The following is a 26466-nucleotide window of genomic DNA, read 5'->3' on the forward strand; positions in this document are numbered from 1 at the left end:
GAGAGGTATCGCAGCATTACAAAAGTCAGTGTTTCTATTAAGGCAAAGAGGTTTTGAGAGATTTGCTATAGAAACTTACTACCATGAACCTCTAAAACCTCCAAAAGTAGGCTGATCCTCTTTAAACTTTCGAAGCAGAAACAGACCTATAGCCTGAGAAGTGGTTTATTAGTGATCCAGCTGCTGGGAATTCATAAGGCAGGTTGCTGACAATTGTCTGCAGTAAAATGTGCCGCCGCCACCACACAAGGTAAAAATCGGAGAGATTTTGAAACTGCACACAAGCACATCAAAGGTAACAGTGATTGGAAACACCTGCAAGAAATTCATCACTTTTATTAAGAAACAATGATTGCATAATTCTAGATAAGCCCCAGATGCCTGATGAGTTGTTTCAGAAGGTAACAAATGGCTCTTTATAAGAAATAATGGTACAAAAACTCATTCAAGTTTGAAAAACATTTTATTCACAAAATCTCTCTTTCCTCCTTAACTTTCTGCTCAAATAATTCATAAGTCTGGAAGCCGATGTTTAATATTTACACAGCTCAAAATCTGAATATTCACTAGTGTCTTCTAGCTGTTCTACATTCTCTACTGCTATCTACTCCTCCCGCCCCCGTCTTTGTTCTTAAAACGTAACACTGAATGAAGAGCTCAGAGACAGCATAAATGAAATCCTGCCGTTCCTCCCTACCACATAATTTGTTAGGAAATCCTACTTCTAAAATCATCCTCTTTTTTTGGAGGATGAGGCTATTCTCTGGTATGAAAGCAACTGGCACAGAAATGACTTGCGATTGCAAGTGATACACAAAGACATTTTTATGACACTAGGGAATAACCACTGTTACTCTTTTTGGTTCACAGGAGTCTTTATATCTCAAAAGATATCAATAATTCAGTGTGCCTAAATAATTATTGCAATTTTTTTCTTAAAAAGTATGGGTCTTATTTCTTCTAAATGTAGACCAAGTTTTCTTTTTTCACCCATCCCTTGCAGCTTGCTCCATTTGATTAAAATTGATGAATTTGGATAGGATGCTTAGCAATTTAAGTAGGTAAAGCTCAGGGGAGGTGTCTCAGTATGATACTGAGAATAGACAAATAGACAATAATCTCCAGGTATCAGCCAATACAGACTAACCGTACCAGCTATGGAGACGGAAGGGTGGGGCTGGTCACCCCAAGCAGCCTACTTCAAAAACATTTAAGTATCTTTAATGTTCTAATAGGCATCTCTATGCACTTTCTTCCTGAGCATCAAATATGTAAGATGCTAAATACATAATGCTTTTCCCTCCTACCACCAGGCAATCCAGAGAGCAAAAAGCCAGAAAGTAGGCTGCATACTGATAGCATTCGCTGGTGTCTGTCCCCTCAGTATTCCTCCTTCTCTAGCTTGGAATCTCAGGAATGTTTCCCCTCATTTGCTTTCTTGCCAACCAGCTGATGAAGGGTGGGAGCAGGTATCACGAACCACTAGAAGGTTTCTCAGAAACTTTAGGGAAGAATTTGTTTATTCATGTAACACAAGTCAGACACACTATGCCAGGGGCTGGCAATACAGAAATGAATAAAACATGATCCTTGGCCCCTCTCCTCCCTGGAATGTCTATTTTGAGTGAGCTGCTGGGAAGACAGAACTTACTGCAAAGCCAAGAGGGGCCAGTTTCCCACCCCAGCCTGGTACATGGTGAGCATAATCCAAGACTGATGACTAGTTCTTTTACTTACAAATATTTTTACTCATTTTCAAATGCCACACCAATCAATAATAATAATGAATGGATTGTATCTACATTGACAGTTCTTTCAATCTAAGAATGAACTGCCACAGATAAGATTCAGTCATATTTTTCAGGAGAAAGCTATTGAGACCAAAATGCTTTGGTCATCTAATAAGGACAGAATTACTGATAATTCTATTTACTCTAAGCCAAAGAGAAACAAAAGACAATAAATGTAGGATCTTGATTTCCAATCTCTATAATGTGGTTCTTCTCCATGTGTATTTCTGTATCTGCTTACGTCAACGTCAACTGGTCCAACAATGAACATGTCCACCAGCCCAGAGCTAATTCATTGGTTTGGAATTATTACTGACCTAATGTTTTTTACTTCCCCTCTTCATAGGTATCTGGCACTGTTGAGCGAAACCAGTGAAAGATAGGGTAAAAAGAGCAAATAAGAAAACTATCATTTTCCAAATATAGAAGAAAATGATGATAAAGATTCTCAGCCCCCACTGTGAACAGTAACAGAATATATAAAATCCTTCTACATAACCCTTAATGTTCATACTCATCTATACATATAGTATTCACATACCCTGCCAGATATTCTCATCCTTATAAACGCACACCCCTAATATCAATATTTATAAGAACGTATAACAAAATACATGCTGTGCAGATATAAATACCCTGTAAAATTCCACAAAAACATTCAGAGGCCCCAAAGAATAGAGGCATAAACAGATATGAGATTATAGATCTACCTCAGTAGAAAACACTGCAAGTGAATAGAGGCTGCAGTGAAGAAATTGGAGGTAGGGGTTAGGAAGTGAAAAAAATAGAGGAAAGGTGCTCAGGAGAGGACCACAAAATATTTATTAGAATCCTTTAAAAATATCATGTCATCTTCTCCGAGGAATAGAAGAGGTTTGTTCTGGGTGGCACAGATCAACTCAGCTTTCGTGGTTTTCCTTCCTCTTTTTGTATCACTGACCAAATTAAAATCCTGCAGCATTTCACTTTGGTTAACCAGACAGAAAGGAGGGAACAAACAAAATAAAACAAAGCCAACTATTTGGATTGTGTCTAAATACTTTCGAACTTGATATAAACTTATCAAGTACATTAACGGTTGTTTTAGTTGGATGAAAAAGAAAACAAAGAATCAAAATAAATTACTGATAAACATGAAAAGGATAACACTTATAATGTGAAAATAGAATTTTGGCAAAGGATATGTAGACACTAAACTAATATAACTCAAACATCCACCGTCTTCTCCTGTTACATTATGTATTACGCTGGTCGTGCTATTCAGTGGGCACAGACATGCACACGCACACACATGCTGCATTTTCTGGCTAGTGTCCTTTGCCATTTGCTTTTTGCTCTGGCGTAGAGTTTTAGATGTCTTACACACCAAACTCTTTTGAAAGCAAACCATATCCTCTATCTGTGAAGCACAAAATTACACGGTCTTGACACAGAGAAGCAGGAAAGGCATTTAACAGACATTTCTCCTCCAGCTAGATATGAGTATGATCTGCTACAAAACGGTTTATCTGCCCTTTTAATAAAGGTTGATAACATTTTCAACCTGGATTGAAAAATCAGTTAACCAAGGGGAATAAGTTTTGTTTTTTTTTTTAAGAGTAAAGTATTAACTGGTATTTTTTAGACATATTTCCTTGTATCTTACTACTAGAGAGAAAAACCGGTTCACAGGGCATTTTAGGCATTCTGCTTCTCCCTGTGCTTGTCTTGTTGTATGTGTGCTCTGATCGATGATCCGTCTATACATATTCTCTTATTAATAAGACTGGCCAAGTATTCATGTTGAGAGGAACAGACATGCTTTAAAACCAGGATCTAAAACCTACTTGGCCCAAATGCTGTCTGTGTACATCAAAATGTCTCAAATAACCAAAAATTGTAATGTCTCTCATCAACATAAAAAGGGTGATACTATGTTTTGTAAGACTATATCCTATTATGAGTTACCCAGAGACTCCAGATATGTAGCAATCAAATAGCCCTCGGGGGACAGGTTCTTCTATTAAGCAATAAAAGTAAATTTTGTTGTTTTCATTTTTAAGAGGTTATTTAACACTTGGACATTTATAGCACCATCAATTCTGAGGAACTCCACACATTTCAAAGCAAGTGGCTTTTGATTCTATGAATGGCTTCACATCTAATTCAGCATCTTTTAGAATAAGCCATTACTGGCACTGCAAAGTTGTCAACATCCAGAATAACAAATAACTCTGCAAACCCAATGACTTAGGTGAAAAAATAGTATCCACATTTTAAGTAACAAAAAACTGAGGCAATTTAAATGACTTCTTCATGCAACCCAGCGGTTCTAGGATATTTCTCTTCACTGCCACTGCTCAAACCCACCAAAGAATAGCTCCAGACAGTGGAATAACTATACCACACTATAGAATGAACCCAGGAGACCTAGAAAGCCCCACCTCAATTTAAGAACACAATTTACACCCAGAAAAAACTGAAAAGCCTTGTCTATACGCAAAAAGAGAAGTGGCCATTAAGTTTAGCTGCTTACTGAGGAGCACGTACTGGTACGAGGTTAATAAGGATCCCAGCTAAGTGAAGAAAGGGGAAATAAAAGAACACTGATTTCCATGCTCCTTCATCACAGACAAACTACATGAGAGCACACACATGCTACACACACTATAGTGACAGTGACTCAAGATTATCCTGTATGAGGAAAACCAGACCTTTGAAATGATTAGCAAGAGAGAGGCACATTTCTACATGTAATAAAGCACATACAACCATTCCCCCCAATACCCATCTAGAACATTAAGATATCTTATAGAAAAAAAGAGAATAACTTTCAATTGTAGTTGTGACTGGATCTGATTTATACATCAGATCTGATTTATACATCATTACGTATCTTAGTCTATTCATTCAATCCTGACTGGTCGTTACTCTATCAGGATTGTCAGGCAAAGCTGAATCTCCTGGTTGCAAAGTCTTTCAAAGACTTTCTTTCCCTCCCACTTGGGGCCCAACCTCCGGCCCTGTGAGTGCCACAGGAGGGGCTGCAGGAGGAGCAGGGCCAGCTGCTGCTGGGCTGTCCTGCTGTCGCCATCTTGGCCTAGACTAATGGGCTTCCTGGAGAATACTGAGGGAAAGAGCCTCCCTTCTGCCCATCCATAAACAACCTTTTTTACTTATTAACACTTTGCCTGACATGAGATGTGCTACAGGATTGTTCTAAGCACAGAAAGCCACAGATGGAAAAAGCATCTGACTTTTGCATAGGAAAAAAAAAGCAAAATATGGGAAAGCTGGGGGGGCGGGAGGAGCACCAGTTCTGCTCCAGTGTCACTGGGGCTCGGTTCACGGGGTGAACTGCTTCTTTCCCAGCACGCTGGAGGAAGTCTGGCCCCCACGCTACTGGTGTCTCAGTTTACTTGGCCACTCAGTTGTTCCTGGTGCTGATGGCGCCTGTAGTATCTAACTGGCTAAAAACTGCTGCCAGGGAATGGAGGGGTGACAGGAGACAAAAGGGCTGAGACCACAGGATGATAATGACTGTTATGGCAGAGAAACATCAGAAGAGCAACGAAAGGAATAATCTCGTCCAAGACCACAGATACTAAGCCAGTAGTTCCGGGGACTCAGAATTCAATAAACTAGTACTAAATATTTTGGTAAACAAAACAGAAATAACAAATGAACGAACTGTTCAATAGTACAGAACTGTTCTCTTTTCTATTTTAGGGTCGAGGGATTTCTGTTCAGAGTCTACAAATGTTGGTCTGTATAGTCGTGAGAGATTTGAGAAGTCCCCTCCTTCTGAGCATTCTCTGGCGCACGTTTGGTTCAATACTGGCGGTGATTCAGTGTTGACAAAAGTGAAATGGTGGCTGGACCCTCGCCAGATCCCTCCCTCACTACAACATGGTCTCTCTATTCCAGGCAGACCTCAGTTCTTCTTGTCGTCCTTCTGAGGCTGACTTTTTGTGGTCCCTAGGTTGTTCCACACCTCTGTGTACATTAACGTCCCAATGAAGACAAACAAGGTGCCCAGCCAGTGCCACAGAGTGAAAGGGTTCTGGAAGTACAAGATGGAAAAGATGAGGCTCACAAACTTGCGCAGGGTCACGACGAGCGTGACGGTGAGGGAGGCGCATTCTGTGGTGAGGATGAAGACGCCCCGGATGCACACGTACCTGGAGGACTGGAGTTAAGGTAGTTTTCTGTAGACTGTACTTGGGAAATCAGTGGGGGAGCTGATTCTGGCATGGTTCTCAGCTTAAAATTTCATATTCTAAGAAAACATGAGGAACACGAGGGTCTGCTACGGCTTCTCTGAGGCTGTTCTCCTCAGCGGAACACCCTGCAGAGTTCCTGTCCTGCTATTCCATTTATGGATCCTAACCCAAAACTGCCTAAAAACCTCCCATTATTCTTATTCTGGATTCTTCCTACAGTTGCCAATGAAGGTCACCTCTGGGGTAATGACAGAGGTTGACACTCTTGGTAAGGGTGACACCATCCACCTTTATTTTACCTTGTCCCCAGCCCTTCCATTCCTCCAAAAAAGAACTCTGTATAGCAGATTTATGAGGTGACTTCAGAGAAATGAGGTCAATCTCAAACCATTTCAAAATTTCAAAGATGTAATAATTTTTATAATAAAGATCATTCAAAATAGTCATTTTAAAAAAAACTAAGTCTTGATTAATTTGAAATTTTTTTGGAACTATGTGATAATTGGAAATATCCTGGGATATCAAAAAACCCCAGGTAGAAGTCACAGATCATTCGTGTCATATGCTAGTTTTTAATCAACCCAAGGACTCCTGCACTTCTACCCAGAGCGTTTCCTCCTGTGCCCTGTGGCTTCTGATCTACTGCACCACTAACATCTCTTTTGCTCTCTGCAAAGGAGCTCCCTGAATGGGTCTCTTCGTCCTGTTTATTGCAGAATAAATCCAGACAAAAACCAAAATCATGTCACTGTACTCTTAGAAGAAGAAAAAAGTAAACAATGCTATGCCAGAATAACATGGAGAAGACATGCAGATGACAGAGGAGTCCAAAGGATACTGAGTGATGACGTTCATGAGGAGGTAGAACCACATGACGGGCATTGTCAAGCCGACGACTGGAACTTGATATAATTCTGTGATGATTAAGAGAGGATATTGTCATATCATTTTTTGACAGCAAAATTTTTCATCTTTTGAACAAGATTATACAGACTGAATATAATAAGGACAGCAATGTTATCTCCCTTGCAGATAGATTTGGACCATATACCACTACACTTGCCTTGATTCCAGTCTATAGCAGCCATAAGAGTCATTAAATTGGTTTCTTAAAACAAATAACTTGTTTTAATTTTTAAATAAACTCTCTACCATTCATCTGAATAGGACGTCACTTGACAAAGGAAGATTGAAGCATAGAGAAGTTCAAAACAATATAGCCTTAACTGACAATGAACGCAAGAGGAGGAAAGACAAACTAGTAACTAAACACCATTTGGAAATACGTTCAATCTCCTAGTAACCAAATAATTCCAAATTAAATTAGATTGTACTGTTTTATATCTACTAAATCAGCAATTCAAAATTTATAAATAATATCCTAACTGGCAGGTGGTAGTAGAACTGGCAGCCATGCAGTTAGTAGCAGTATAAATTGGTATTATTCTTTTAAAAATAAGTTTCATAATCCTTCTTAAGGGACCATAAAAGTATTATATTCACAAGTATTATGAATATAATATAAAAGTATTATATTCATAAAAGTATTATATTCATAACTATAATTAGGAATTAATCCTAGATTATTCAAAAGAAGAAAAAAGTTCTACATTCATTGCAGTACTGTTCACAAAAGGAAAACCTATGACTCAAAATCTACATGTCTAGTGATAGAGCAATGGCTATGTAAGCAAAGATACTTTAATTAGATGAAGCATTATACATTCTATAAAAACAAAAATCATAGAGATTATATAGTCACATCAAAAAACTCAGAATAAAAGTGAAAAACAAATATAAAATTATATCTACACAAGGATTATAGCTATGTAAAAATGTCTGGAAGAAAACCAGTAAAAATAAAATTAGCAGATGCGTAGGCCGATAGAACTGTGAATGACTGTTTTTCCTTTAAATATATTCTTATGTTAGTTTTATATATTAAGACTTTCACAGTAAATATTTGGGAAGAAATAAGATATCTAAGATCAAAGACAATAAGGACTAGTAATCCTCAAAGGGTCAATTTTTTTGTTAAATGTTTCCAGAGTTTGAATTATTAGCGTAATTTAAGAAATTCTGATAAAGTGATGCTGAGATCTGGTAAGGAAATTACCACTAATTTTCTTTTGCCAAAAAAAGTCATGTATATACATAAAGACTAATTCTTGTAACTGTGTTCTGGACCAGTGGGTGATGCCAATAATCTTGTATTCTACAGTCTTTGATATACTTAGTAAGTATTAAAATGAAAAAGAAGTTAAATGTGATTACTGCTAAATAACTTCAGAGATCCACTGTATCAATTTACTGAGGAAAGACAAATTCAGCGTGACTTAAAATATTTAGATGGATTTTAGCTCTCTTGGAAAATTTAAGGGTCTCAGATATTTAACCTCAAGAAAATCCAGAGAAGGAACATGTATTAATATATTTAACTTGGGGATAATTCTGAGGAAGTTGAAGGCAGATTCTAAAAAAAGTTTTATCATAAATACCCAGCCCTGTGACTTTTAGAAAATACATTCTCATAACCAAATCAATCCCATGGAATTTGATAATATTTTTATTTCAATAGCCTTTTGCTATGTAGATTCTCAGATATCTTAAAAACTATTGTGTTAGTAATCAGGAAATGATCCTCTGAGTAATTCAGAACCTTGCAAACTTCCTTATTGGCTTCATCACATTTTTTTTTTTTTGGCCAAATGGGAAAGGCAACATCACAAATGCAGAGAGCACTCATAACTTCATAACTCATGCTCAGACAGCAAACTAATGTTCACAAAATAACTAATTTTGTAAACTGGCATCCTACAAAATGTGCTTACCATTTAAGACATGTGCAACATAAAGCCTTGATCCTAAAAATGATTATTTATTCCTTGTGTGTTCATTTGTCTGTATATTCTATGTCTATTAGAGAATCAGATCATATAAGTGATTTTATTCATGTTAACTGACAATCTATAGCTAATTTATTAATTGGCCACTTAAAAGAGTAATAGATAATTTACTATAGACACTTGAAACTAATTTTGTTTATTCCTGCTGCCTATCTAACCCGTAACTAGGAGAAAAGCCCTGTCATCATTTAGCTCCCCTCTTGCTCTGCTCCAAGGCAGCTTGGGCCGGATCTGCAAGCAGCTCTACCTTCATGGCAGAAAAGGCTGAACAGCAGCAGAGAGAGCTGGACTGTTGCCCAACTTCACAGAACTCCAATCTCTGCAATGTGTCATTACTATTTGTTTGTACTTGCAAAATATCAAACACTCCATGCTCAAATGCAAACACACAAATTCCAAAGCAAAATAGAAAATTTGAAGATATTCTCTTAATTCATTTGTAAATAATTGAGAAGCACCTGTAAATCTTTTGCTGCTGCAATTACTGATTAATGGCACTGTATTCCTGTGTTGGAATAGGGATAGTTTCAAGAGGGAAAGATGATTTGCATAAGATCACAAAAATAGCCGTGGTCAAGTCAAGAGTAAAACTGAGACTTTGCCTCAGAAACTGTCAGGTAATTCTACCATATAACCACAAACTCACCAGACTTATTGAATAGAACTGCATGGTCATAAATATCAGAAGCCAAGAAGATGAAACCAGGAAGTGGAAGGGCATGCTATGGGAAGAAATAGGTCACATAAATTTAAGTGTGAAAACATTATAGAATAATTAGAGTAGCTTTACAATAAACAAAAGTTGTACAAGTTGTTTGACAAACAATATCTACAAAAGCAAGTTAGACTTAAGTTAAATGCATACAGAGCGTCGGACCACTTGACATTGTATAACATGGTATCAACCCCAAATTGTGTAGTCTGATGGCCATCACAGATAAAGCAAAAAACGGAGCGAGCATCCTTTCCTCAATAAAAGGGAATGGAGATATTTAAACACATAGTCATTCTGCCCAAAAGGATTTACTACATTTTAGTGTTTCTGAGAAAAGTTAAGCAAACATAATGGATTTAAAATTATAAAGAATGCAAAAGCAGATTTCAGGGAGTTTAGGAAACCAGTCGTAAAAAAGATTTGAGGATAACGTGAAGTCAGGGAAAAAGAAACAAAGACAAAAATAAAAACAGGTTGAAGAGGAAGAGGAAACAATAAATAAGCGAAGATTAAGGTGCTTGAAGACAACATGATAATAAACTGATCCTTCAATTACATCAGAAGGATGGCATATTTCACTTGAAATAACATATTACAACTCAGGAATTTTCATCTTCCCCTAGGTTCAAGAAGTTGCTTACATTATAAAACAAAGCCTCCTTGGAATGTTTCCCAAACTGTTTGTATAGAGTCTCTTGGAATATACCCATCCTTGCTGACATCAGAAGAGCAAAAGTCAGTGCTGCAATACCTAAAAAACAAACATTGCTTACAAAATGCCTATGTTTGTTAATTTCCAGATGTTTTTTTAAAGAACATTTATTGATTGCTTAAAGTTCTACAAATACTACAAACTAAATGTAGAATGTGTAAAAAATTTTCAAAAGAAATAAAAATCAATCACGATTTTACCATCCAATCTTTTATAGTTTTCTATGTCTCTCTAGATTCATTTGTGTAAGTATTTTTTATATTATGACAGGAGCAGATTGTATATAAAATTTTATATCTTGCTTTTTTCATCATCTTATTCCTAGACTTTTCCTTCAAATCATTCATTAAAATGTTTTCAAAAGTATGATACAATGATTGCATATTACTCTATCATGAGGATGTACCATGCTTAAGTATCTTATATAATAATACGAGAATGGTTAGGTTATTTTTATTTCCAATCATTTCTTCATTAAAATCAATGTATATCCTTGTACACAAATCATTAAACAAATGTTGATTATTTCCTTAGGATAAATTCTCATAAGTGGAATTACTGAGTCAAAGGCTGTGGGTATTTTAAAAATTCAATACACAATATTTTTCCAGAAAGGCTGTGTCAAATTACGCCCCAAACAGTTTACATAAAAATAGTTGTCTTCTGCACCCTCAGCAGCAATGAGAATAGCCATTTATCATCTTGCCAATATGATAGGCCAAAAATAAAAAGACATTGCATTTTGGTTTCAATTTGCATTTCTTTGATTACTAGACTAGTGAGGCTGAACACAAAATTATTGGACATTAATTTTTCCCCATGAATTGTATGTTCATATCCTTTGCAAATTTTTCTCTTTGAGTAAGGTATTTTTCTAATAGCTCATAATGATCTTTCTATGTTAAGAACAACCTAAAGGGATAAAGTTTCAAAACCAAGAAGCAAGGAAAACACAGTTCTTTTATTGTTATTTCTCTTCTACCTGGTCAGTCTCAATCTGTTATTGTTATCACTGAAAGCACCTGAAAAGAGTTTCACCTCCGTATCAAAAAATGTGCGAACAAATTTGTATAGGGGTTGCCTAATTAATTCCACAAAGAGATATTTATATTTTAAAAAATTCCCCAGAAGATTCTGATAATCAGTCAGGTTCGGGAACATTGCCACCTGGAACAGCTAACCTAGAGGAAAATAAATCTAAGGTTTAGAAATGGGTCCTTTGGAAATTTAAAGAATCAGTCTCTCTAATGTGTCCATCTTTTGTAGGAGCTTCAACTCAGCAGACAGATCGTGAAGAGATGGTGACACTCCAAGCACTGCTCTCAAAGAGTGTGATGGGAAAGGAGACATATACTTTTCTTTCTATACCAGTGGCAACCAAGAAAAACATGGATCCATGTTGCAGAACACACTGCTATGAACATGGACATTTTCTTTTTTTCATTTCTTGTGCAATAAGGTTCAGTGATACATGATCCCAGGTGCCTCTCTCTTCTATGGTATAATTTGTTTAGCCGAAGCTTCTTGCCAAGAAACATGTCTCTTAGGAGAAAATTCAGCAAACACAACTGCAAAGGCAATTAGCTTTATTATAATTACTGTACTTGCCTAGTAACCACCACACAAATGCCTGGAATCCATCATTCTCACTCAGGTTGGACTGGGAAGTCTAGGAAATAAGAAAATATACTAGGTACAGAGACCAGAGCTACATGCAAGGTGCCGAGATACGAGGGAAATATTTATGTTACCCGTTTTCCTCCTCTCTTCGCTTTCGAAATCCTTGTGTTACAAAAGGATCTGAATTTATTTAATTATTAATACATGCCTGATAACTGAGCCCCAATGGCAAGTAGTGAATATAAATGATTTGTGAGCTGATTCTTACCACCTGCTTTGCTGACATGAAAGTGCAAATAAATATCCCCACAGACACCAGAGCAATGGAGGTATATTTGAATATACTGTATCTGCAAAAATAAGAACAAAAACACCTTAGGAAAGCACAGATACGAATTTCCAAGGATAATTACGATCAGATGGTGCATGAAAGTACAAATCACTATGACTGAGAGGATCACTTTCCAGCAGAGTCCATGTAAGTGTGTAAACAAAGGAATCGGGATACCGACTGGTTTCTAAACAACACTCTCCTTGGTGTTGTTTAAAATAATTTGTTTCTAATAGTTTGTTGACCAATAGATTATTTCATCAGAAAACAAAAACAGAAACAGACACAGACCAGACATAATGTTCCATTCTGTTCTCAAGAGTCCAAATGAAAGCCTGACCTACACTTAACTGGGATCTCTTGCTTTTCCCGTCTTTAAGGAGCCCAAACCTGAGTCATGAGACACACACCATGCAAGAGGAAGAACAGACAATCAAGTACAAATAGCAAGATTCCATATTCAGAAAATAATCCAATCATCCATCCTCTGGGGAGGGTATTTTTTTAAAAAAAATCTCTGAATGACTTAGTGTTGTTTTTAAATGTTGGCATAGTTGGATAAAGGGTGGAATATTCAATTTATCGAACTATGGGCAGTAAGAACAGTGGCATTTCACATTAACTAAAATAGCCTCATTAGCATCCCTCTCAGATTCTTGGTGATTAAGCAAAAGGCCTCAGGCGAGAATTAAAAGAAATTCAACTTAGAAGATGAACCATCCGAAGTATTTTAGTTACATACATTGTATCGTTCTGGTCATAGTACCTAATAAAAGGCCAACAAAACTGGATAAGCAGCAGAGAAAGGGACGAAAAGGGCCAAGAGGACCATGTAGAGGAGAGGGGTGGCCGGAAGAAGCAGGCGTTACTGGAGATAGATGTAAAAAATAATGCAATTCTTCAGTCTGGAGAGATCATGATGCAGAGGCTTATAGCTCAGGCCCCGAAAATAATGAAAGGCCTGGTTGTGGTGAATATAGATGTGGTCTTCACATCCTGGAAGGAGCAGCACACTATGAACTTGGGGGCCTTCTACCCAAGATAAATACAAGGAGATACTAATTTACTAATTCACTATGTTGGATAGTTAACTTATGGAAATGCCTGCTCTACGGGTGGTACACATAGAAAAAAAGAGTCAAAAAGCCTTAGCTAGATTCAAGATGACAGACTCAAAACAAGTTCTTAAGGGAAACAGATGTTTGAGAAAGACCCCTGATATTTTTGGGCAATATCAGGAGAATATAATTTCTTTTATAATATGTTCTGTATCTCTGTTATGGGCCAAAATCAAAGGTTGGGAAGGACTACAGGCCTGTCCCAAGGTGAATTCTATGCTACCAAGAAGCACAATGGTCACTCCAAATGTAGTAAACCTGACCACATACATGTATGCTAAATGCAGAGAACCTGGAAGAAGGAGCAACTGCAGTGGAATTTAACAGGGAATACATACATAAGCCTCAGGAGATAATACATCCATGACAAGGAACCCAGTAAGACAGGGTAATTGTCCTTTTTATGACACAGCCCTTATTACTTAAAAACTCTAGGTTCCTACATTCTGAATTGCTGGGGTTGCATACTGAATACATTGCCATCAACTTGTACAATTTTGGTCTTAACAGTGAGAGTGAACTTGCCCTGAGAAATTTTCTAGAGTGTACATGCTGTCCCTCCCCAGTGTCCCTCCTCCTTGGAAGTGAGGGGTGAGGCTCAGAAAGAAGGTGGGAAAAAAGTACTTTGAGAAAGCATCCCAGAGAGAGCTACCCCAGAGAGAGCTACTGGTGACAGTCACAAAGAACAGTCCTGAATCTTTTCATTCCATCTTCTTGGCTATTTAGGCCTTTGTTAGGAATTTGCTTTTAAATACGAACGATTACTCCTTAGTTCATTACACTGTACTGATAAGCACCTTCTAGGATAGCACCATCCCACAGAATTTCTGCGATAGCGGAAATGTTCCATATCTGGGTTCTCCAGTATGGTCACAACCAGCCACATGTGGCTACTGAGCATTTAAAATGTCACTGGTGAGATATCAGTGAGACACTAGTGAGACTGAGAAACTAAATATTTAATTTTATTTAATTTTGAATAATTGAACTGTAAATGTAAATGATCACATGGCTAGTGATGCCCATACTGCATAGTGAATGAAGTTCTATATCAATTGGCTTCACAGGTTAGTACGGTACTAAAATTCAATGATGACAAGAGCTAACAGTTCTACACTGAGAAAAGGCTGCTCCAAACCCACAGGTGGGGCCTTTTACCTGGGCAACTGCTTTAGGAAATTGCATCCTTGTGTACCACTGTGAAAGGAAGAACTAAGAAAAAAAGGCACCCAGCTGAGAACTAACTTATCAGCACTGTGGGAAACGAAATCCAGATGACTAGCTTATGGATGGTGGCTCAGGATATCATTCTGTACATGAAATATAAAAGTGTACCATTTACCTTTTCTTCAAAATGATAATTCCTAGAACCATGTTGGCAATTAGAGAGCCCTGTAAAAGAAGACAAAAGTACTAGAGTTTTAGTGCACTAGGGGAAGAAAACAACATAATTCAAGATGAATATAAACACAGACAATGGTGAAAAACATGGAATGAAGAAGGCTAGGATGAATAATTAATGAGGTTCAGTTGTTCTTACCATGGCAAAAAGTATAGACCATAAAAATATATCATGTAAAATAATAAAACCTTTTAAAGATGACAACGAGAATAAAATGATCAACTCTCAATAATTTGTCATAGTGGAAGGTAGGGTTAGCAGGAATAAATGATATTATAGATTTATTTTGTCAAATGTTCGATCTATCTAATTTATATGAGCTTTTACTAATCATCTCTCCACGCCTAATTTTAATGAAAGAAGTCATGCAAGGAAGGATCTCTCTCTGCTCTGGAAAGGTATCACTCGATCAACAAGTGTTTATTGAAAGTCTACCATGTGTTTAATGCTTTGAAGGTCACCTTAATAATTAAAATTAGCTCTGGAAAGTCCCTTCAGGAATAGCACATTCAATTTCAATTTCACAAAAATCTCAAGCCACTCGGAATGTTATCCTTCCAGTTATCACCCATTTTGCATTCTTCTGCAATCCTAACTACATTCCCCTTGAAGATTTTCCTGCTTTTCAGGAAACACTATTCTTGTTTATATACACACAGATCTCTCACCATACATTAGTCAAAGAAGAAAACCTGTACTGCTTTGGGAGAAACTCTACCTTCCTTAGGAATTTCCCTTTATGACCTCAAGTTTCTCCTTCAAAAAAAATCAGAAAAGAGAAGAACCTGTTTCATGTAGTAGAAGTAAATGTAATTTTATGGAAAAAAGAAGTGGTAAGAAATAAGTTAAGTAACATTAATAGCGAAATTGAATATAAAATGAACCAGATGGAGAAAATTAAAGGTAAAATCTGTTTCCCACGGAAATTTTGATTTTATTATTACTTATCCATTAGGCATCAGATAAATAAAGGTAAACCATCCACTTTCAGATTTCTCTCTTTTTGCCTTAATTCTTAGATGAAAGCCAACCTTGCTCACTCATTCACAAAACTATTCTTATCCCCTAGACTTTACTTATTACAAGACCTTTCTACTTTTGCCATATGTTCAATCTACCTACTTAATTATATTTTTCAGAAGAACATACACATGTGAGCTGGCAACACTTACAGATCTAAATATCATATGCAGAGGCATGGCAATGTTGAGATTCAGGGCATAGTTGTTCACCACGCTGACAGTGAAGAACATGGTTACCATTACAACATAGTACCTGAAATGCAGAGAGAGCAGCACATCACATAGAATCTACTATTTCAAGAAAATGAAATATAGAAAGAAATATATATTTCTGGTTAAAAAAGTATTTTTATTTCCTCTGCATTAAAAATTGTATCACTCTTATCATGTGAAGTCAAATATTAAGTACATATAAAAATACTTCACAAAGCCAGACCTAACATGTAGAAAAGTTTGAATTACAGAATATGTTTAAAAAAACATTATTTTAATATTTTCCAAGTTTACACAGCAACTTAAAACTAAGTTGTAAAAATGTTACCTAATGGACATCAGTAGATTTTTTAAGTGGATGATTTTTTATTATTGCATCAGTTCTTCGTACATAATTTTCATTTACATCTAAGAACTTGAAATGGGTTAATTATCTCAAATATTTCTTCTCTATACTTGCTTATCCTATTACTTTTCACTATTTCTAAAGCAAAGCTCTGCTAAGTCTAGGGTTACTTTCAGCCTAGCAACTGTTGAAATTATCCCATATTCCAAATCGGTGGCCTGTGAATTAATGAGGACATGATTCGACTTACATAGATTTTTCTTTAAAATCAGGGTACCTGCTTTTTCAGAGTTTATAGCTCTTAAAATAAAAACAAAAACTAAAAAAAAAAAAAAATCCAGTAACCCTAATAATTTAGAAAGATAAAGGAATAAATACAAATGAATAATTATAAACAGATAAACAAATTAAACAAACAATTTTATAGTTGTACATCCCCGTTGTGATCTAGAAAATACATAAGATGCCTTTCATACATGTTAGGTTAAACCATATAAAAGTGCCGTGCTGTTTATAGGTCAAAAAAGGTTGAATATCAGCAATTTCATATAATTCAACTTAATATACCCAGTAAGAGAAAAAATAGTATTTAAAATAAATGGTTAATGAATGCAGGGCAAAAGCAAATAAGTGGTTCCATGTGCTTCAGGAAATGCTGATCTTTGAGGAGATTCCCAACCATTTTCTACCTCTGCACATCTGAAGAATATGACACTGCTGAGTCCCAAGCTGTCTTCTCTGACAAGAACCGATTCTGTGTTGCTGGGTAGATTTGGAGCTATGGAATACGACAGGCAGCCAAGCCACATCTACATTAACACACTTTGGAAAGTTTGAGAAGGCTGACAACGAATGCAGAACTCAGTATTTCATACATGCAAAATTACTACCAACAGCTTCTTGACAGCTTCTATATAATATACTATTGGTGACTTCACAAAGTTTCTTGCCAAATTTTCTCAGTCCTGTCTTGAAGAGGTGCCATTTGGAGATAAAGAGAGTTAGTTTGTCAAGGTCTTTCAGGATAATTAATTCAATTATTCCACATTGCTCAATAGCACTGCCTAGAAATCACTTATGGGGATGAATGACATGAGCAAGATTCTGATTATAGCTTCGCATACGGAAAATAAAAATAGACACCACACACAGGACACACATGGGAGTATGGCTGTTAGGGCAAGATCTCGGGGAGCTCAAAGCACATGTTGGGGAGTTTGGACTTTATTCTAAACATTGTGGTCACTGCTAGAGGAGGGTGACATGATAAAATGGCAGAAGATGAAATGGATGGATGACGAGGTGGGAGGCAGGGAGGCCAGCCAGCTAGGACACTATCATAAAAGTTAGGCTGACAGGGGCAGAGGGCATGGGCAGAGAGAATGGGAGGATGCAGGGAAAGGCCAGAGGGGTCAAAAATGCTGGGCTGCTACTGTGATGTAAATGTGATGGTCTACAGGAGCAGAAAGTTTATGCAGACTGTAAAGCCAATGAAAAGCAAACAACAAAATATTTCGGATATTTAGCATCTCATTGGGAAACTTAAAAGTACAATATTAATAAGAAAATTCAGCCAGATTTTCTACAGTAGGCTATTCATTCTTTTGCAGGAATGCTGCAAAAGAACACCAACAAGGATGAACCTGAACTTTAGTACTTGGATATATTCACACCAGAAAGTCTCTCTCAAAGGGAGCAAGAGATATCATCCTGCTACATACTCACAAAAGGATGGATTACACTCTTTTTTTTTTTTTTTTTTGAGACAGAGTTGCTCTGTCACTGGGGCTAGAGTGCAGTGGTGTCATCCTAGCTCACATCAACCTCAAACTCCTAGGCTCAAGCGATCCTCCTGCCTCAGCCTCCCAAGTAGCTGGGACCACAGGTGCATGCCACCACACTTGGCTAATTTTTTCTATTTTTAGTGGGGACGGGTCTCACATTGTTCAGGCTGGTCTCAAACTCCTGAGCTCAAGTGATCCTTCTGCCTCAGCCTCCCAGAATGCTAGGATTACAGGCATGAGCCACCGCGCCCAGCCTGGATTTTACTTTTATCTCAAGTCTCTCAAAGCAAGAATGCTGAGTTTTCAATACATTGTTTATTATAAGAACTGCCCTGTTTTCTATTTGGCCCCTTGAGTACAGTTATGCAAATTTGGACTAATGGGACTGAGGTCTGGCATCAACAATTAGGACTTAGCTTGCCACTCTTTTTTTTTTTAATTAAGATGAAATTCATGTAACAAAAAATTAACCATTTTAAAGTGAATAATTCAGTGGCATTTGGTATATTCACAATGTTGTATAACTATCACCTCTATTTATTTGCAAAAGACATTCATTTTTAAAATGGAACAATGATTCCACTCTTAGCACGTTTGATAACTTACCAACACAGAGGACAGCAAAACAATTACTAAAAATTTGTGATCACACTAGGCTTCTTACTGACCCTATGTTATACACACATACACCACACCACACACACATACACACACACACACACACACACACACACACTCTCTCTCTCTCTCTTTCTCTCTCTCTCTCTCTCTCTCTCTCTCTCTTTCTTGTGTCCATCAAAGTTATTTTAAATCTTGTGGCAGGAATTTTATTCTAAAAATAAGCTCCCTGTAGCTTCACAACATATTAACTTCAGAAAATAAATTATTCTGCTGATATCTTTGATATAAATCTTATAAAAGAATGTCTCACACTCCTTTTATACAGGTACCACCTCTTAACTTTAAAAAAAAAAAAAATTAAAAGCTAAAAGACTTCAACGTGCCATACCTTATTGGGATAGCTGGCGGCTTCCTTCCCAAATCAGCTTCAAAGAGGAAGCCTTCCACAGCAATAAATAAAAATTGTGCGAATGTCACGATGTTCCCACATCCTGGGTGCTTCCTGTATAGTGAATAACAAAAAGGGGGAAAAAAGGCACCAAAACTGAGATAGAGGGCACTAAAATGCGTTATTAGTTCCAGAACAACAGGGAGGGTAGATTTCTATTACCCACTGGCCTTTATTTTGGTTTTTATATCCCAAGGATCACACACATTTAGCGTTTATCTCATAGGGAAGAATGTCAGCTTTCTTACACTCTTTCCTAGGTGTAGCAGGCCATGAAGGACCGTTATTCTGCCACACTTGTTCCTAGAACTGTGCTACAGCTTTCCTAGTAAACTGCAGGAAATTGGTCATATGTTCTCATTGGGATCCTCACTTCACCAAAAGGCCTTTAGTCCGGATCCTAGTCAGTCAGCTGAGGTAGCAAAGTCCAAGGACAGAAATATGCTCGGGTCTCCTGCAATGTTTGTATATCCCTCCTGACCAGGAATCACCGAGACTGCTATCAAATGAAGAAATGTACCCAGTGTTGATGACAGGGACATTACTTTAGGTAGTAACCCAAGCGGGCAGAACTGATTCTTCAGATAGTGGGTAATCGTACTCTTTTTACAAGTATAAAGCACAGATATGCACAGTACATAAACCAGTATAGAACATACCTACGGAGGGGTGGTTAAGGAAAAAAAAATCTAGAAAGCATTCGGGGGAGGAGGTGGAGGCAATAATGAAAACAAGACTGAGAAACACTGCTATAGACTACTGGAATATATTAGGCACTCAAAAAAATGTGAGTGGAATTCAACGTCTTCAGTGATCTATGTACTTCTCGGGGAGTCTTCCATAGTGACTGTTAGGAACAAGTTTATATAATAGAAAAATTCCTTTTGACATCCCCCTTGAGGCATTCTGTGAAAATTAGTCGCTTAAAATGTTTATGATTTTCTTCAGCTTGTCCTCTATTCAGTTCTGCTCAATCACTGGAGGAAGAACAAAGTGACCAGTTATCTTTGTCCTCCCGAAGCTTCTAGATTTCATATACAACTTATATTCACCAGCCTTCATATTCTGGATTTTCATCTTTTAAAATATATTCTGCTTTCTATTTGGGGTGGATTTTCATCTTGACCAGAGTCATTCACCTGAAGCTAGTGCGTAGAGGGATTTGTTAGATTATTACTTATTAACATAATGGTATTTATCAAAAACAACTCCATTCTCCATTGGTGGTGTTAATATTGAACAGCTATGCCAAGATACACAAATTCTTAAATATACCTATCAGGCATAAAAATAGACAACCCCAGGCATAACCCATGCTTGTGCAGAGCTGGGCCTACTAGCTGAAGCAGAACTGTTGCTACTCTAAGCTCTGTTGCCTTTGAAGAGTTCCTTGAAAACTATTGCTTTACATTCAATTCAACAATTTCTCTTTTAGCATTTCGTATGTTCAAGGGACAAGGCTAAATGTTGCAGGAATCCATAAATAATCACATAAGACATTTATCTCATTCAAGGAGCTAATTAAAACCATTAGCCTAAATATGAGCAATAGGAGAAGGAAATTTAACTCTAGATGGTTGCTAGCACAGTGCCTTGCAACTCTGGCCAGGCTGCTCCTTAAAACCCGACATGCCTTTCTCCCACTTCTGACTTGATTAGATTGGGGGAGGGCTCTGGAATCTATACTCTTATAAAGCCTACCACTTGATGCTAATGTGTGGCCAGAGCTGAGAACCACCAGTCTAGGTCTGGGGAAAGGGCCAAGGGTGTGTGCGTGTGTGTGTGTGTGTGTGTGTGTGTGTGTGTATGTGTGTGTGCACACACACGTGTTTGTAAGATGCACAAATCCTCACGTGCTGACACAAGGTTGAGAACCACTGTGCTCTATCACGGTTAAAAGTATACACTGACATGTGACATCCAGCTCTGTCATTTACCATATGACAGGGGAAGGTAATTATCTAAGTCTAGTTTCTTATCTTTAAAATGGGATATTAGTGCCTATCTCATTGGTTTATTGTAGAGTAGAAGAACCAGTTCCTGAAAGTCTAGTTTCTTATCTTTAAAATGAGAACAGTATTAGTGCCTATCTCATTGGTTTATTGTAAAGTAGATGAGCCAGTCCCTGAAAAGCACTTAACACAGTGCCTGCCAAAGAGTGAAAAAGGCAAACAGAACCACGATGGCTAGTATTAGGACCTTGCATATTGAAAGCTCTTTAATCTAAGTATGGTCACCCTTTTAAAGACATTCACATTGACCAACTTTTCTCATCTATAAAAGGAAAATGATATATTATTGTTGCAGTGAGAACTCAATGAGAAAATACACGTGAAGTGCAAGATTTAACTTTGGGTTAAACACAAGACTTAACCAAAAAGAGGCTCAAAAGTTTTCTTGTTTTCCCTTCTATTTTTCTCTTTACTAAAAGCTTAGGCCAATTAAAGAATAATTACCAAGAACTGATTATGCATAAAGTTAGGTGGGAGCTTCAAGAGACCTCTTAAATGAGACCTGGTCCCTGCCCTCAAGAAGATGATGAGGGAACCAAACTTGAAAAATGAGATGGTAAAAATCCAGTGCCACAGCAGGGACAGTTGGAGGACAGACCGTGTCCCATTCATCTTTGTCTCTCCTCTTTTGGGGCAGTGTCAGGCCTTCACTCAAGTAAGTGAACGAATCAGAGGATGTTTTACTTTAAGCAAATGTGATCTAGAATGTTAAGATTTGTACAAAAGATACAAAGACGATTTATTTTAAAAAAATTCACTTTATATGTGTACTGTCCATAGGATTTTTTAAAAATGCATCCTAATACTTTTTAATTTTAACTTTATTTTATGGAGGTGGGTATTATGATGCCCATTTCATTGCTAAAGACACTGAGGGCCACATGGCACCAAGTTAAATAAATCTTCCAGAATTAGATGGCAAATAAATGTTGTTTGCAGATACCCTTATTATTATCGCAATTCAGTGGTTTTTGTGAGTTTTTAGTTGTGCAATTATCACCACTATCTAATTTTAGCACACTCCCAAAAGATATCCCATACTCATTGTAAGTCACTCCCCATTTCTCCTTTCTCCTAGTCCTCTGACAACTCTAATCTACTTTTTGTCTCTATTTCCATAGAATTTTAAAATCTCCCTAATGTACTCACATAATTTAATTTTTAAAAAAACAACTTGTAAAGCTTTTTAAGAATACATTGTTTATAGCTACCAATGGAATTATTTATTTTAGCTTGAATAATTCATTTTAAAACTTTAGAGTAAAAACTTAGATCCTTTAATCTCTTTTCTTGAACTTTATTCCTCAGAAATTCAATTGCTAACTGCAGTTTCTCTGACTTTGAATTCTCTTTGGCAAGAATTCAAAGTTTTATTTTCAAAAAATGCAACTGTGAAGAGATGGAATTGAGCAGATAGTTTATGCCTTTTGTATTTCTTTTGCTGAATTTAGGAAACTTCCTTATTTAATTCAAGATCAGGCACTTGGTTGAAAAATAAAATGTTTCAGACGTTTTCCTGATGTGAGATGTACAGTATCTTGCCTAGTTAGTTAGCTGATGTTAATATCTGATAATAGCTGCTGTTTATATCTCGTTTCCAAGGTATAAGCTCCCTAATGAGGGGGGTCAAGGCACTCATTCATTACTACTTGTCTGCACTGTCCACTGCATTGTGTTTTATATTTTATTATTGGTCCCAATTATAGGTATAAAAATCAGAAAGAAAAGCTAAATTTATTTTCCAATTTGGTAAAAATGATTAAAAATGTTCTCTTCTGCCCTCAAGTCACTTTAGCATTTATATTTAGTGTTCTACTTGCTACTTGTTAGGGCACTTAATGATTCCAAGGAAGTCATATAAAAAGCACAGTTCCTGCTCTATAAAAATTTATGAGCTTTCTACTATGATGTCCCAAGATAAAGTCACAAGTGCCAAGGCCATATCTAGAAAGAACTTTAAAGACCATCTGGTCCAACCAGCTCTTATTTTATTGATCTGTAACATGAGAAGTCATGACTTGCCTAAGCAAATTTGGAAAAGGCTGCTACTCAGTCTTGGGTACCATTGATTTTATTGATAAATGTACCTGTTTACCACTTTATGAAAACCCACTGTTTAATGCAAAAATGCAGATTTACAAAAAAAGATAAATAGGGAGTGATGATTATTTACAAATTATTCAAAGTATTCTAAATAGATGCTCCTGTAATGTACAACATCATTTTGTAAAGTTAGATTTATCCACAACTTTTCAGGAACATCTCATAAAACAAGATGTATCTATACTGAAATCAAGTTGTTAGAAAAGGAAGCCTCTATGAATGTGTTTTAGGCTTTATATATGCATCTCATTTCATTCTTCAAAACTCTGGGAGGCTAGTAGAACTATCATCCCCTTTTATAGTTGAGACAAACTAGGGGAGATGAAGTAATTTAGTCAAGGGCTTACAAACTAGTAATGAGGAGCTTCAGTTGCTTGCATATTCTGATGTCATACAGCCTTTGGCAAGATTTAATTTAATGGCATATTCAGCATGAATATTACACTGTTATTCTCTGACCTTCATTTACAAGGCTGGCCTGATATCACTTTTTTATATTTTTAAATCAGTTTCCAAAGTGTCCTTACTTTGAAGTGTATCAGACTTACAGTTGGATACAATTTTTATTTCATTTTCATATCTCTTACCACCTACTCCCGAGACAAACAACAGATCTTTATCAATACTTTCTGCATACTTAAGCTCTGTAACAGCAAAAGTTAACCCAACACAGAGTTTACCTTAAGTAAACCAGTTGCTTGAGAATGACTTAACTAATGGTACCAAATAACATACACTTGTAGTTGGCACCACATGACCAAAATCTATAGGCTGCTTAAGTTCAAAAATAAGGGGAAGGTTGAAAAAGGTATTGGACTAGGGGTTCAGACATCTTGGATTCCATTTCTGGCTCGGCCACTTAACAAGTAGTGAAAGGCCACTTAACTTCTTTGGATCTGTTTGATTTTTAGCAAAACAATGATTATAATTCTTGACCTATCTCATGCACAGAATTGTTCAGATGGTTAATGGAGATACAGGTTGAGCATCCCTAATCTGAAAATCCAAAATCCAAAAAGCTCCAAAATCCAAAATTTTTCAAGCACCAACATAACTCCACAAGTGAAATTCCACACCTGATAGCTTTGCTTTCTGATGGTTCAATGTACATAGACTGTGTTTCATGTACAAAGTAATTATTAAAAATATTGTATGAAATTACTTTCAGGCTACATGTATAAGTTGTATATGAAACATAAATGAATTTCATGTTTAGACTTGGGTCCCATCCCCAAAACTCATTATGCATATGCAAATATTCCAAAATCTTAAAAAACTCGAAATCTGAAGCATTTTTGGTCCTAATCATTTCGGATAAGGGATACTCAACCTGTAATGAATAGCCTCAGAAACATGGAGCTAGAAAGCACTACAGGTATTCTTTTACAGCTGGGAAAAGGAAGCCCAGAGAGGCTAAGTGACTTGAAAAGGCCACACAGCCAGTGGATGACAGAGTCATGATTGAAATTCGTTAACACTGAGCTTTTTAGTCCTGAGCCTTTTCCACTCCACCTGTTGTCTCTTCTGTAACAGCTTCTACCCATTGAATTTGTACATTCTTACTCAATATTATTGTAAGCTACTTACACAAAGCCAATCTAGTTTCCCTTTGGGAAAATGTCACAGCCATTTTTAATTTATAAAGTTATATTTCAAAATGCATGCTTCCGAATTTAAAGATTATAATATCTTAAAGCTGGAAATGATTTCTCGGGTCATTGGACCAATCTTCTACATAAGAATCTGTTCTACCACATCATTGACATGTATGTCTGGGCCAAGTCCTCATAACCATCTCTAAGGCCAATATAACAAATGCTTTGCAGGATACTTTAATACAAATGAAACTTTCTTTGCAGCATGTATAAAATCAGACTGCTTTATAAGCCAAAATGCTTTGCTCAAGCCAAGCATGTGCCATTAACAGGATCAAGAAAAGAGCCGGAGTTGTACAGGAAGGAAGTGAGACGTAGTTGGGTGGAGAAACCTTGCTTCTGTCACTAGCTCTCCTCCGACCTTGGACCAGTCACGTGAAAAATTCTCTTGGTTTCCGTTCCCTCAGACTGTGGAAAAGGGTGATGACAGCAACACCCTGAGTGCTCCCCTTATCGGGATACTGTGAAACTGTTAGGCGGGACGGCGGACGGTGCGCAGGATTACGGAGTAGCAGACTCAGCGGGATCCCAGGCTGCCCAGACCCAACGGGGGGCTCAGGAAGCCCTGCTCCGGGCCCTGCACGCAACAGACAGGGGACGAAGCGGGGGCGCGTCCCAGGGGACGGCGCGCGGGAGCACCTCTCCTCTGGCTTCCTCAGACCCGCCCAGGGAGCCAGCCCAGGTGCGGCCCGAACGGGTCACTCACCGAGCCAGGAGCTCTAGGAAGATCACGTTACTGCAGCAGCCTGCAAACACCAGGCCCACCGCGAAGGCCGGGCGCATGGCTGGAGCAGGGGAAGGGGAGCGAGCGCGCAGAGGAAGCGCCCGCCTATACCGCTACCCCAGGAAGCCGGCCAGCTGCCCCCGCCGCGGCACAGAACATCGCACGGTCCCGGAGCGCCGCTCTCTCCGGGGACCGCCGCAGTCTCCCCTTCCCCCGCGGCCGCCACCGACGCTGCCAGCTGAGGAGCTGTAGTTCGCAATCAGCCCCGGCCCCATTCATCCGAGGGGGCGTCCAAGTCCCGGCCAGACTACACGTCCCAGGATGCCGCGCGCCCTTACGTCGGGCGGTGTCGTGGACCCGCCTCTGCCAGGAACCTCCGCCAAAGAGGAGAGGGGCCAAGTGCCCGGCATGCCTCGCGTGATCAGAGGCCGCGGGGCGTGCTGGGAAACGAAGTCCCAACGCTGTCAATGCTTCTTAGGAGACCGCCAAGAGCTCAGAAAGGGGTTAGTCCACCACGGCCACAGCAAACTCGCAGCTGGCGGCACTAGAACTACAGACCTGTGACTATGCCTTGGAGGTGGTGTTGTAGCATCTGAAGCGATTCTCCTGAACTGAGTGAAAGGAGAAATTCTGAGCTTACCTCTCTACCTCTAGAAAAGAATAGGGGACTCGGAAGTTTGGAGGTTGAATCCCGGCTTATCAGCGCCGCTATCTCAGGCAACTTCTCCAAGCCTCAGTCTCA

General features: G+C 38.0%; 1 protein-coding gene across 1 annotated transcript; it reads right to left on the minus strand.

Annotated features, from left to right (window-relative positions):
- Positions 1 to 5468: 5468 nt before the first annotated feature.
- On the minus strand, positions 5469 to 25945 carry SLC35B4 (solute carrier family 35 (UDP-xylose/UDP-N-acetylglucosamine transporter), member B4). The gene is made up of 10 exons (XM_012650621.1): positions 25707 to 25945; positions 19171 to 19284; positions 15969 to 16071; positions 14737 to 14786; positions 12214 to 12295; positions 11934 to 11994; positions 10255 to 10364; positions 9545 to 9620; positions 6831 to 6906; positions 5469 to 5950 (listed from the first exon to the last, which is right to left on the minus strand). The coding sequence occupies exons 1-10, from the start codon at positions 25781 to 25783 to the stop codon at positions 5704 to 5706; spliced, it is 996 nt and encodes a 331-aa protein (XP_012506075.1). The 5' UTR covers positions 25784 to 25945; the 3' UTR covers positions 5469 to 5703.
- Positions 25946 to 26466: the final 521 nt, after the last annotated feature.

This window comes from Propithecus coquereli, unplaced genomic scaffold (genome assembly GCF_000956105.1).
Source record: "Propithecus coquereli isolate 6110/MARCELLA unplaced genomic scaffold, Pcoq_1.0 Scaffold335, whole genome shotgun sequence".
Lineage (NCBI taxonomy): Eukaryota > Metazoa > Chordata > Mammalia > Primates > Indriidae > Propithecus > Propithecus coquereli.